The sequence below is a fragment of the Desmodus rotundus genome, chromosome 2 (genome assembly GCF_022682495.2).
Source record: "Desmodus rotundus isolate HL8 chromosome 2, HLdesRot8A.1, whole genome shotgun sequence".
Taxonomy (NCBI): Eukaryota; Metazoa; Chordata; class Mammalia; order Chiroptera; family Phyllostomidae; genus Desmodus; species Desmodus rotundus.
This window is the reverse complement of record NC_071388.1, coordinates 104,078,388-104,090,941: the sequence shown is the minus strand read 5'-3', so window position 1 is coordinate 104,090,941 and position 12,554 is coordinate 104,078,388. Positions and strand designations below refer to the sequence as shown.

Below are 12,554 nucleotides of genomic sequence, written 5' to 3'. Positions count from 1 at the left end.
TGCTGTCACAAAGGGTAGCAGCTCTTTTCTTTCTGCTGCGTAGCATTCCTTTGTGTAAATGTACCATAGTTTTTTGGTCCATTCATTTACTGATGGGCACCTAAGTTGCTTCCAGCACTTGGCTATTATAAATTGTTCTACTATGAACATGGGAGTGCATAGGATCTTTTGAATTGGAGTTTCAGGGTTCTTAGGGTATTATCCCAACTGTGTAATTGCAGCATCAAGAGGCAGTTCCATTTTTCGTTTTGTGAGGAAATTACATACTGTTTTCCATACTGGCTGCACCAGTCTGTATTCCCACCAATAGTGCACTAGGGTTCCCTTTTCTCCACATCCTCTCCAACACTTGTTTGTTGATTTGTTTATGATGGCCATTCTCTGGTGTGAAGTGATACCTCATTGTGGTTTTAATTTGCATCTCTGATGGCTTGTGATGCCGAGCATCTTTTCATATGTCTCTGGACCCCTCGTATGTCCTCCTTGGAGAAGGTCTGTTCAAGTCCTTTGCCCATTTTTTAATTGGGTTGTTTGTCTTCCTGGAGTGGAGTTGTGTGAGTTCTTTACATATTTTTGAGATCAGACCCTTGTCTGCGGTATCATTGGCAAATATGTTTTCCCATATGGTTGGTTCTGTTTTCTTTAGCTGTGCAGAAGCTTTTTATTTTGATGAGATAACATTTGTTTATTCTTTCCTTTATGTCCCTTGCTCTAGGGGATATAACAGTGAAAATATTGGTGCGTGGAATATCTGAGATTTTCCTGCCTATGTTCTCTAGGACTTTTATGTCACAACTTATATTTAAGTCTTTTATCCACCTTGAATTTATTTTTGTATATGGTGTAAGTTGGTGATCGAGTTTCATTTTTTTGCATGTAGCTGTCCAGGTCTCCCAACATCATCTGTTGAAGAGGCTATTTTTGCTCCATTTTATGCTCCTGCCTCGTTTGTGAAATATTAATTGACCGTAGAGACTTGGGTTTATTTCTGGGCTCTCTGTTCTGTTCCATTGGTCCATGTGTCTGTTCTTATGCCAGTACAAGGCTGTTTTGATCACAGTGGCCTTGTAATATAGTTTAATATCAGGTATTGTGATCCCTCCTACATTGTTCTTCTTTCCCAAAATTGCTGCAGCTATTTGGGGTCGTTTATGGTTCCATATAAATTTCTGAAAAAATGTTTGTTCTATATCTGTGAAATGTGCCATTGGTACTTTAGTAGGGATTGCGTTGAGTCTATGAATTGATTTGGGTAGTATGGACATTTTGATGATGTTAAGTCTTCCATTCCATGAGCATGGTACATGCTTCCATTTCTTTGTGTTGTCTTTAATTTCTTTCTTCAGTGTTATGTAGCTTTCTAAGTACAGGTCTTTTACCTCCTTGGTTAGGTAGGTATTGGTTTATTCCTAGGTATTTTATTTTTCTTATTGCTATATCAAATTGGATTTTTTTTTTCTGATTTCTCTTTCTGATGTTTCATTGTTGGTGTACAAAAATGCCTTTGATTTCTGAATATTGACTTTGTATCCAGCTGTTTTGCCAAATTTATTTATTAGTTCGAGCAGTTTTTTGGTGGAGTCTATACGATTTTCCACGTACACTATCATGTCACCTGCAAATAATGACAGTTTTGCTTCCTCCTTTCCAATTTGGATGCCTTTTATTTCTTTTCTTTGTCTGATTGCTGTGGCAAGGACTTCCACTACTATGTTGAATAGAAGTGCTGAAAGTGGACATCCTTGTCTTGTTCCTAACCCAAGTCTGGACTTAACTGATATATATAGAATCTTAGTGGGAAAGATTTTAGATTTTGTCAATTGAGTATGATGTTGGCTGTAGGACTCTCATACATGGCCTTTATTATGTGGAGGAATGCTCCCTCTATTCCCACTTCGCTGAGTGTTTTTATCATAAATTGGTGCTGTACCTTATCAAATGCTTTGTCCCCATTTATTGATATGATCATGTGATTTTTGTCTTTCCCTTTGTTTACATGATGTGTTAGGTTTATTGATTTGCGAATGTTGTACCGTCTTTGCATCCCTGGGATGAATCCCACTCTGTGTGATCTTTATAATGTATTGCTTAATGTGGTTTGCCAATATTTTGTTGAGGATTTTAGCATCTATGTTCATCAGTGATATTGGCCTGAAGTTTTCTTTCTTTCTTGTATCTTTATCTGGCTGTGGGATTAGGATGATGGTGGCTTCATAAAAAGGGTTTAGGAGTCTTCCTTCTTGGATTTTTTGGAATGGTCTATAAAAGATAGTGTTAGCTTTTAAAAGTTTTCTAAAATTCTCCTGTGAAACTGTCTGGTCCTGGGCTTTTGTGTGCCGGGAGTTTTTTTTTTACTGCTTCAATTTCATCAGCTGTTATTGGTCTGTTCAGGCATTCTGCTGCTTCTTCATTCAGTTTTGGAAGATTATGTTTTTCTAGACATTTGTCCATTTCACCTAGGTTTTCAAATTTTTAAGTGTATAGTTCTTTGTAGTAATTTCTTACAATCCTTTGTATTTCTGTGATATCACTTGTAATCTCCCCTCTTTTATTTCTGATTTTGTTTATTTAGGTCCTCTTTCTTTTTTTCTTGATGAGCCTACTTAAAGGCTTGTTGATTTGTTTATCTTTTCAAAGAACCAGCTCCTGGATTGATTGATCCTTAGATTTGTTCTTTTAGTCTCTTTGTCATTTAATTCTTCTCTGGTCTTGATTATTTCCTTCCTTCTCCTTGCTCTGAGCTGTCTTCATTGTTGTTCCTCCAGTTGTTGTAGCTATAGGGTTAGGTTGTTTATTTGAAATATTTCTGTCTTTTTAAGGTAGGCCTGTATCACTATGAACTTCCCTCTCAGGACTGCCTTTGCTGTGTCCCATAAGTTTTGGACTGTTGTGAGTTCATTTTCATTTGTTTCCAGAAACTTTTTTATTTTTTCTCTGATCCCATTCTTGACCCATTCATTGTTTAATAGCATGCTATTCAATGTCCTTGAGTTTGAGTGTTTTTGAGTTTTCCTTAAGGTTGGTTTCTAATTTCAGTCCCTTGTGGTCAGCGAAAATGCTTGATATGATTTCAATTTTCTTGAATTTGTTGAGGCTTGTTTTCTGTCCTATCATGTGGTCTATCTTTGAAAATGTTCCATGTGCATTTGAAAAGAATGTGTATTTTGCTTCTTTGGGATAGAAGGTTCTATATATATCAGTTAAGTCCCTTCGATATAGGACATTGTTCACTGCCGCAATATCTTTGTTAAAATTTTTTTTGGAAGATGTTTGACAATGGGGTGTTAAAATCCCCTACTATAATAGTGCTGCTGTCAATATCTTTCTTGAAGCCCTCCAAGATTTTCCTTATGTATCCGAGTGCTTCTATGTTGGGTTCATATATGTTTATAATGTTTATGTCTTCTTGATGTATTCTTCCCTTGAGTATTATGAAGTGTCCTTCTGGATTGCTTTTATGGCCCTGGTTTTGAAGTCTGTTTTGTCTCATGTGAGTAATGCTACCCTGGCTTTTTTTTTTCCTGTCCATTTGCTTGGAATATTTGTTTCCAGCCCTTCACTTTCAGTCTGAGTAGGTGTTTTGTCCTGAGGTGGGTCTCTTGTAGGCAGCATATGTGTGGGCCATGCTTTCTTATCCATTTGGCTACTGTATGTCTTTTGATTGGAGCACTTAATCCCTTAACATTTAAAGTTATTATTGATAGGTATTTATTCATTTCTTCCCTTTGTCACCTGTGTTCCTCTCTCTCTCTCTCTCTCTCTCTCTTTTCCTTCCTCTTCTTATAGTACTCCCTTTAGCATATCTTGTAGTGTTGGTTAGGTGGAAATGTATTCTTTCAGCCTTCTTTTGTCTGGGAAACTCCTTATTTCACCTTCCATTTTCATTGAGAGCCTCACTGGATACAGTAATATCTTTGCAGGCCTTTGTTTTTCATTACTTGGAATATGTCTTGCCATTCTCTTCTTGATTGGAGTATTTCTGTTGAGAAATCAGCTGCTAGCTTTATTGGAGCCCCTTTGTATTTTACTTCTTGTTTCTCCCTTGCTGCTTTTAAGATTCTCTCTTTGTCTTTAAAACTGGGCATTTTAATTATCATGTGTCTTGGAGTGGGCTTGTTTGGGTTGCTCTTGATTGGAACTCTCTGTGCTTCCTGAACTTGCATGGTTTTTTTCCTTTTCAGGTTCGGAAAGTTTTCTGTCATTATTTTTTCAAACAGGGTTTCTATCCCTTGTTACTTTTCTTCTCCTTCGGGTATTCCTATGATTTGAATGTTGTCACGTTTCATGTTATCTTGGAGTTGCCTTAAGCTATCTTCATATTATTTTGAGTCATTTTTCGTGCAGCTGCTTTACTTGGGTGTTTCTTTCCACCTTGTCTTCCAGTTCATGAAGTCGGTCCTCTGCTTCATCCAGCCTGCTTGTAATCTCTACTGTTGTGTTTTTTATTTCAGAAATTGTATGTTTCATTTCTTCCTGGTGTTTGTTTATAGTTTCTATTTCCTTTTTCATACTGTTGTAGTTCTCACTCAGTTCCTTGTAGTTGTCTGTGAGTTCCTTGATCATCATTATAACCATTATTTTGAATTCTATATCTGATAGTTTGCTTACCTCCATTTCATTTAGCTCTTTTAGTGGGGAGTCTTCCATTCCTTTTGATTGCAGGTTCTTTTTTTGTCTGCCCATTTTAGGTGGCTCTTTTTGTTTGTGTCTGTGCTACCTGATGTTCTGCTTTGCTAGCTGTCTTTGTAGGGTGGAATTCTGTGGTAGGAATTCTGTGGGATTCAGTGGTGTGGTCTCTGATCTCCTTGACTGGATGCTCTAGGTTTGCCCTTTCTTCTTCTATTTGTGTAGGTTCTCTTGTTGTACTTGGGTTTTTACCTGTTGCTGGTTCCTTTGTTGGTGGGTTCTCTCCTCCAGTGGTATACTATTGTTCACTGCTCCCACCTAATCTTGTAAGTGATCAGTGGCAGGGGGTAGGCAAAATGAATTAAGACATCAAGAGAGTATTTTATGGGATTTAAAGTACCAGCAAATAGAGTAGAAATAGGAGATTCTTTGAAAAGTATACTGTTAACTGTGGTATTTCACCCAACTAGCCACTTTTTATAAAAGGTGAAAAAGAGACAAGACTCTTGTTAGAGGGGAGAAGAATTGTGAGCTGAATCCAGAAAACAGAGCCCTTGTGCAAGGTAAGATGATGAGATATAATGAGAGTAAAGGCTAGAAAGTAGGCATAGTGTATGAGAGAATAGTTAACCACAAGACTAATAAAGTTCAGGAAGATACTGAAATGGGCTAAGATCAGGGGAGGGGTGCTGTGTGGTATTTACAATAATATGGAACAATAATTATTGATAGTAACACTGGTAGAAAAATAATATGACAAGAAATACATGATTTGAATAACAAGAATAGAAAGTACACAATCAAGAGTAGTGTTATTGGAACATGGGTGAAGTGAAAGAAGGAAGATTAAAGTGCAATATATAGGAGAGAATAAGGAAAACCAGTCATACAATGCAATTAAAGAAGTAAAAGGGAGAAAACTAAACAGAAGGGAGAAATAAAAAAAATAGTAATAAAATAAAATAGAACTTGCATTTTATTATTTGTATTATTATGAAAAGCAAAAATAATTATTAATATTAAAATAATTATCTCAAAAATAGTAATACAAGTAAACAAAATGCAAGTTCTATAGAATAACAAAGTGAAATTTGTCTCAGTTTCTCAGTTGTTGGGGTTAGACTTGTGCTCCCTCTTTGGATCTGTCTCTGGACCTTTCACAGCTCCAGGTCTTATTGTCTCACTTGAGGGAAGGGAAAAAATGTCTCCTGTTGACTTTAAACCTGCAGACCAAGTTCTGCTGTTCTTCCTGTATGCCACAGGCAGAGGGGGGCTGGGCTTCGTTTTTCTCCCTTTCTATGGTTTTGCCCGGATGTGGGCCAACTCTGGGCTGTGGTGTTCATAGTTGCCCAGCCTTCAGCTCAGGTCTTTGGGACCCTCTGTCTGTCTGTGCCAGGTGCACCTTTAAGCCACCAGTTGTGCCGGGGTCCATGGGGTGCCCCTCCTTCTAGCTCTTTGCAAGCCCGCGGGGTGCGATCAGGGTCAGCCTCCAGGGGAGCTGTGCAAATCCTAAATTTTGGTTTTCATGAGGGGAAACGGGGAATACGCTTATGCTGGTTTAAATAGAAGTCATAGGGAAGCAGATTTTGGTTTAATAAAAGAAAGCTTTCTGCCCAGGCTGGATGGCTTAGTTGACTAGTCGTCCCAATAAACCAAGGTTGTGGGTTTGATCCCCAGTCAGAGCACATACAAGAAGCAACTGGTGAATGCATAAATAAGTGGAACAACAAATCAATGTTTCCTTCTCTCTTTCCCCTTCTCTCTGTAAAATCAATCAATAAAAAACATTTAATAAAGTAAGATGCTAGAGAAAAGAAAAAGAAAGCTTTCACATAGCTTGAACTTTCTCAACGCAGATGTGCTTCCTCTTGAGAGTAAATCTCCTATCAGTGCAGTGAGAATACCTTGGCTTCTTTTTGGTGAGCACTTAGTACCTGCTAATGCTTTACATATATTAGTTTCCATTCTAATTCTACCCTGCTAGAGAGTTATTCCTTTTTAGACATGAGGAAACTGAGATTCAAATTTAGTGTTCACACAGCTACCTGCATTGGGATTCAAAGCTCAATCTTTGGGGCTCCAAAGCCTATATTTTTTTCTGTGTGATATTTCAAGCAGAATATCATGAAAAAAGTGGTGGAAAAGGCTTTTGGTTTGGGAACAGGTGACTTCCAGAAAAAGAACCATTTTATTAAATGACCAATGTGTCCAGTACCTTGTTCTAGGCATTTTATCTTTCTCGACTATATACAGTATCTTTATTCTGAGACTGATTCTGTTAATTGCATCAGAAATTTTGTCTTTCTACCTTCCTGGCCAATAATCTTTACCATGTCCTTCTCTTCCTTCCTCACCCTTTCAGAATTTAGAAATAATTGAAATTGGTTTTTGTTGTCACTATGACTGCCATTCTCCCTCTCTCAGGATACTGGCATTGAATAGGCAGAAGCAGTGGATGTCCTGCAGTGCTTGGGTAGTCCCTAAACAGTGAAGAATTGTCCTACCAAAAATGTCTACTTAGCATTATTTTAGACTCGGCGGGCACAGTGGCTCTATAACTTCACTCGTAGGTCTTAATCAAGCCCTTTAAGACCTAAAATTTTCTACCCTGGTGGTGATCATTTATTTGCTTGCTAGGTTTTGCAGAAAGACCTACACAACCAGATGGATATCTGTTTTAAAGTAGGTAGATTGTACAGTGTCTTCTTTACTAGTCATTCTTTCACCTTTAATCTATATCAGTATTTTTTAATTTAAAAACTTCTTTTTAAATAGTCAATTATTCATTTTCTTCCTGCAAAGAGGCTATTTTCAGAAAATACTACTTACTCCTTTTTTTAAAAATAAAATTTGCCCTAATGGCTTTTGATGTGTTAGAATAAAAAATCACCAATTGTACCCAAATTTTTTGGAGCATTCTTCAACAGAGAAAATGCTTAGTCTTTGTACCTGCGCTGCCTATGCTTCAGCAAGCTCTACTACAACATATATATAAAATCAATTTGAAACAAACATGATATAAGCTATATTAGTTTTCAATCACTGGTTCATTATTTAACTACTAGGCATGGCAGTAAATAATTAGGTGTGTAAAAAAGACCTGTATTCTTCCAATTAGATAAGAAGTGGACATCTAGAATTTACCATTTTGAGTCCATTTCGAAGCAGGAAGCTTTAGTGGCAAGCACCTGCTGGAGACCAGAATAAGAAAAATATTTTGTGAAGGGAAATCTTAGGTAATTGCTTGACTGCTAAAAATTGCTAAAAGTTCACTGTAGATTACCTTCTGCACTGGGTTGTGATATAACAATAGCAGCTAAGACAACACAACAATGATTTTAAAAAATTATTTCCTACCCTGACTGGTGTGGCTCATCTCACAAACTGAAAGGTCACCAGTTCAATTCCTGATCAGTGCACATGCCTGGGTTGTGGGCCTGGTCTCCCTTTGGGGGGTTGTGAGAGGCAACCAATCAATGTTTCTCTCCCTCTCTTTCTCCCTCCCTTCCCCCTCTCTAAAAGTAAGTAAATAAAATCTTTAAAAAGAAAAAAATTATTTCTTTACTGATGCTAAATTTCTTCCACAATTTACCTTTAAAAAATTGATTATCCAGTATTCTTTTTTTTTCTTTTTTTTTTTTTTTTTTTTTTACTTACTGATTGATTTTATAGAGGGAGGAAGGGATGCAGAAAGAAAGACACTGACCAGTTGCCTCCTGAACCTGCAACCGACTCATGCGCCCTGACCAGGAAGTGAGCCATCAACCTTTCGGTTCACAGAAAAACTCTTCAACCACTTTAGCTACACATTATTCTAAACTTTAAGAATATCCAACTTGTGGTGGAGTCTTTAAGAATGTAGTTATAATAGTGGAAAGGAGTTCTTATCAAGTCAATTTTGAGTTATTTCTCTCAGAGCAAATGCATTTATTTTATGTCAAGGCAGTAATTGGATTAACTGCCACACACAGTAGATATGGTTACAACACACATATCCTTGTCATTATAGAAATTATTAAAATTAGATCTTTTCATTTAATAGGTTTAAATAGTCAGGCAAAGCATTCTCTCAGGGATCTTTTTTTCCCCTCACCTGAGGATTTGTTCACTGATTTTTAGAGAAAGAAAAACATCAATGTGAGAGTGAAACATCAATCACTTGCCTCTCATACGCACCCCGACCTGCGATGGAACCCACACCTAGGTATGTGCCCTGATTGGGGATCAAACCCACCTTTTGGGGCACAGTAGTACCACACTCCAACCAATTGAGCGACTTGGCCAGGGCACTTGGGGATCTTTTTATATTTTATTCTATTTTATTTTTTATTTACTTTTAGAGAGGGGAAACATCGATGTGCAAGAAAAACATTGATCTTTTGCCTCTTGCACGCCCCCAACTGGGGACCTGGCCCGCAACCCAGGCATATGTCCTGACTGGGAATTGAACCAGCAACTTTGGTTCTCAGGCCAGCACTCAATCCACTGAGTCACACCAGCCAGAGCTGTTTTCTTTTTTTTAATACTCAGATTGCATACTCTCCCAAAGGAAGAAGAGAATAATCACCAGTGGCCAATAGCAGTTGCAAAAACAACACCAAAAGCTAACTGCATGCTCAGGAGAGAACCTGTGCCTGCCTCTTCATGGTTTCGGGTGCTCTACATGTTCAGAGAAACTTATCTAGCAACAAACTATAGAAACGATCCCTGGAAGTATAGTCTTGAGAGTCAGGGATCTTAAGAACAAACTGATTTATTAAGATATTTGAGACCACTCAGTTTTATATTAAATAGGTACGAGTAATATTTATAGTATATGTGAATGTGTATAGAGAATAACAATAACTACCTGTGTACCCACCACTGGAGTACAGAGTTTTTTTGTAAAAATCTTTGGAAATTTGAAATCACCCTAAGCTTCTATAGCATAACATGGCTTCCCCTGCCCTCAATATCCACAGCTGAAAATAAACGGTTCAAAGGTTTCTTCTTGTTTCTGGAGTTTGGAAGATCATTAGTACCAACACTTAAGGATGAGGATGCTGGAGGAGGTCTTTTTTCCCCTTGAAATTCAATCTTTTGTGTGGAAAGAAATGTTTTTGCAGGAGGAAAAATTTGTGTGTGTGTTTATTGTAGGGACAGTGTTACTGAGCAGGGTCACTTTGATACGATTGCATTCCCTTCTAAACATTGGTTGGTTGTCCACTTTCTCTTGGTTTATGTTTTATAGGCCCATAATTCCCCAACTCTTGTAGTTTTTTTCCTTCTTTAGCTCTCCCGCTGAGGCTGATGCCACTTGACTAGGTAGTTGAGAAATTGTGAAACACCTTGGAATCTCTGGCAGTTAGGATAAAGAAGTATAAAGAGAAGGTCCAGGCAGGAACAATTTTGGAATGTTCAGTACTTAGAAATGATTGTTGAATTGGTAGAATCTGGGTTGGTTATTACACATGTAGATGATTTAATTAATACAGAAATCTTGTAAGTTGCTGAAAACACTTTGGGTATAGGTCATTTTTAGATGTCTTAGGAGGACAATAAATATAATACAGGTATTTATGGGAGCTCTATGAGAAAGTAGTTGGGGGTACCTGCCAATAATTAAGCTAGCAAATTCTGGAATGTTCATTTTCTTGTGTTGAGGGTATTCTTAATAGATATTATTTCTACATTAAGTTTTAGTACGCATTCATTTTTGTTATATTTCCTGCTATTTCTTTATTTCATTTAAATTATTTTAATTTGTTAGTAGTCTGTGGCTTCACCCAAAAAAGCAGTAGCTGGTCACTCTGTTGCAGCCTGTCAAGGCCTGGCAGGACTACTCTAGATTTGGGGAGACAGAAGAAAATTCACAGAGCCGTGGGGATGCTTGATATGCCTTTATTCATGGTTGGGGGAGCCACACACACTGAAAACTGTGTGCTTGTCTCATGAGAAGCCCCTACTGCCTTAGGTACTAGAAGCAAACAAAGCTGGCTTCAAGCCAGAAAACTATATAAAATAGCATAATTCTGCACTTGCAAACCCACTTCATGTCATGGGAACAGTTGATCGGACCCAGTCTCAAGGCCATGAGAACACTACTTATCCGGCCCATTCAAGGTTATGGGAACACTGCTTCCCTTAGTTACCCACACACCTGGGTGAGGAAGCCAGACTACCTCCACTTACCCTACACACTCAATTCAAAAGGATTTTCAGAACCTACCGTAGTAGAAGTGAATTGAAAACCAAATTCTTAATATCAGCAGCAATAATCATGTCAATTGAAATCTGCTTTTGACTGTCTAAACAGGTCTTTCTTATCCTTGTGTCCATTTTAAATTGTGAGTCATAATTCAGGGATAATACTAAATGATAAAGCTGTATATTCTCTCTCTAAAAGTATTAAGAATGTTTTCCTTTTCATACTGGATACAACAGGAGGAAAATGAATCACTAGAATAAAATCAATTCACAAAGCTTATTTCATTTTAATTAGCACTTCATTTAAATAAATTTAGTAGATCCAACATCATGGTAGGGAACAACAACAAAAAGAAATCAAAGATATCAAGATATATCAAGATATTAAATTAATCAACAGACATATCTGGAATTTCTTCTCTTTTCCAGGCATTATGCTAGGCGTTAGCAAAGATGAATTAAACCTCAAGAAACTGACAAGGTAGTAGTAGAAGTCAGTTAATAGAATGGGAATTAAATATGGGAAAGAGAGAAGTGGGCTAGAATTATTAGGAAAGCTTTCTTGGAGAGACAGGGACTTGAGCTAAGCCCCTAGGATGGGTAATTTGGGTGATAAGGAGAGGAAGGGTAGGCATTTTTACTTACAGCCAGCATAGACTTAAATTAATAAATTTCATAATCTTTGATTTTACTTGCAGAGATGAGGGTAGAATGACCTAAAGAAAATTGGCAACTGCTTAAGTATTTGGGTTACATTTTAATGAGTTTGTTAATTGAAAGTTATTCAGGATCTTTTTTTCTAAATTCTACCATACTGCCCATTGGCATTCTAGTTTTAACACAAGGGTAGCATTTCACTGGCATGTTGTAATTTCCTCTAAACTCTTTTTTAATGTTGCTGGAAATACCCTACTAATCACTCAGAAGTGATCCTACTAATCACTCAGACTACTTTGATGATTTTGTTAGAAGCAGAATAAGCATGGTAGTTGAGCAAGATGGCTAGAACTCTATTTGACTATGTAACTTCCTTTTATTAAAAGGTGATGCTGTGGAACCTTCAGAAAGCCCGGCCACTCTGGATTACAAATTTACAGGAGGATGAAACAGAGGAAATGAAGAGCCCACAATCACCCAGTCAGCTTTTAAACCCTGCTCTAGCTCATTCTGTGTCCGTGGCATCGTGTGGCAATATTTTTAGTTGTGGTGCAGAAGATGGTAAGGTTCGAATCTTTAGAGTGATGGGAGTCAAGTGTGAACAAGAACTGGGATTTAAGGGCCACACTTCGGGGGTATCCCAGGTCTGCTTTCTGTCAGAATCTTATTTGCTGCTTACTGGAGGGAATGATGGGAAGATAATGTTGTGGGATGTAAGCAGTGAACTTCAGAAAAAACAGAAGAGTCCTACAAAACATACCCGCAGGAAGAACACTAAAAGAGCAACTTATACCAAACAGGGTAAAAACAGTAATATCTTAGTAACAGATGAAGAACAGGGTGAATTTTTACCAAAGCTAAGTATTGAACATGGAGAAAAAGTGAACTGGCTCTTGAGTACAAAAATAAAGGGTTACCAAAGTATATTAGTAGCTGATCAAACTAGTTGTATATCTGTATATCCCTTAAATGAATTTTAAATCCAATAAAAAACATTTGAAAAACTGTGCTGAACTTTTTAGGTTAAAAAAATGCTGCTTCTTTGTTTAAACTGCCATATGTAGAATAATACTGTTCCATCATAT

At 37.4% G+C, this 12,554-nt stretch overlaps 1 protein-coding gene and 1 pseudogene across 8 annotated transcripts in view; one reads left to right on the top strand and one right to left on the bottom strand.

Moving 5' to 3' along the window:
* The window catches only part of WDR53 (WD repeat domain 53), a 42,356-nt gene that overhangs the window by 7,187 nt on the left and 22,615 nt on the right, over window positions 1–12,554 (top strand). For 3 of the 8 annotated variants that reach the window (XM_045185899.1, XM_024578165.4, XM_045185898.3), the window contains exon 3: window positions 11,856–12,030. In XM_045185899.1, the coding sequence (XP_045041834.1) occupies window positions 11,856–12,030 (175 nt within the window). Of the gene's footprint in view, window positions 1–5,113; window positions 5,190–8,689; window positions 8,831–11,855; window positions 12,474–12,554 lie in introns of those variants that run through there. The other 5 variants (XM_024578163.3, XM_024578164.3, XM_024578166.3 and 2 more) reach the window with 3 other exon arrangements.
* Window positions 9,151–9,349, bottom strand: LOC112320703 (small nucleolar RNA U3; annotated as a pseudogene).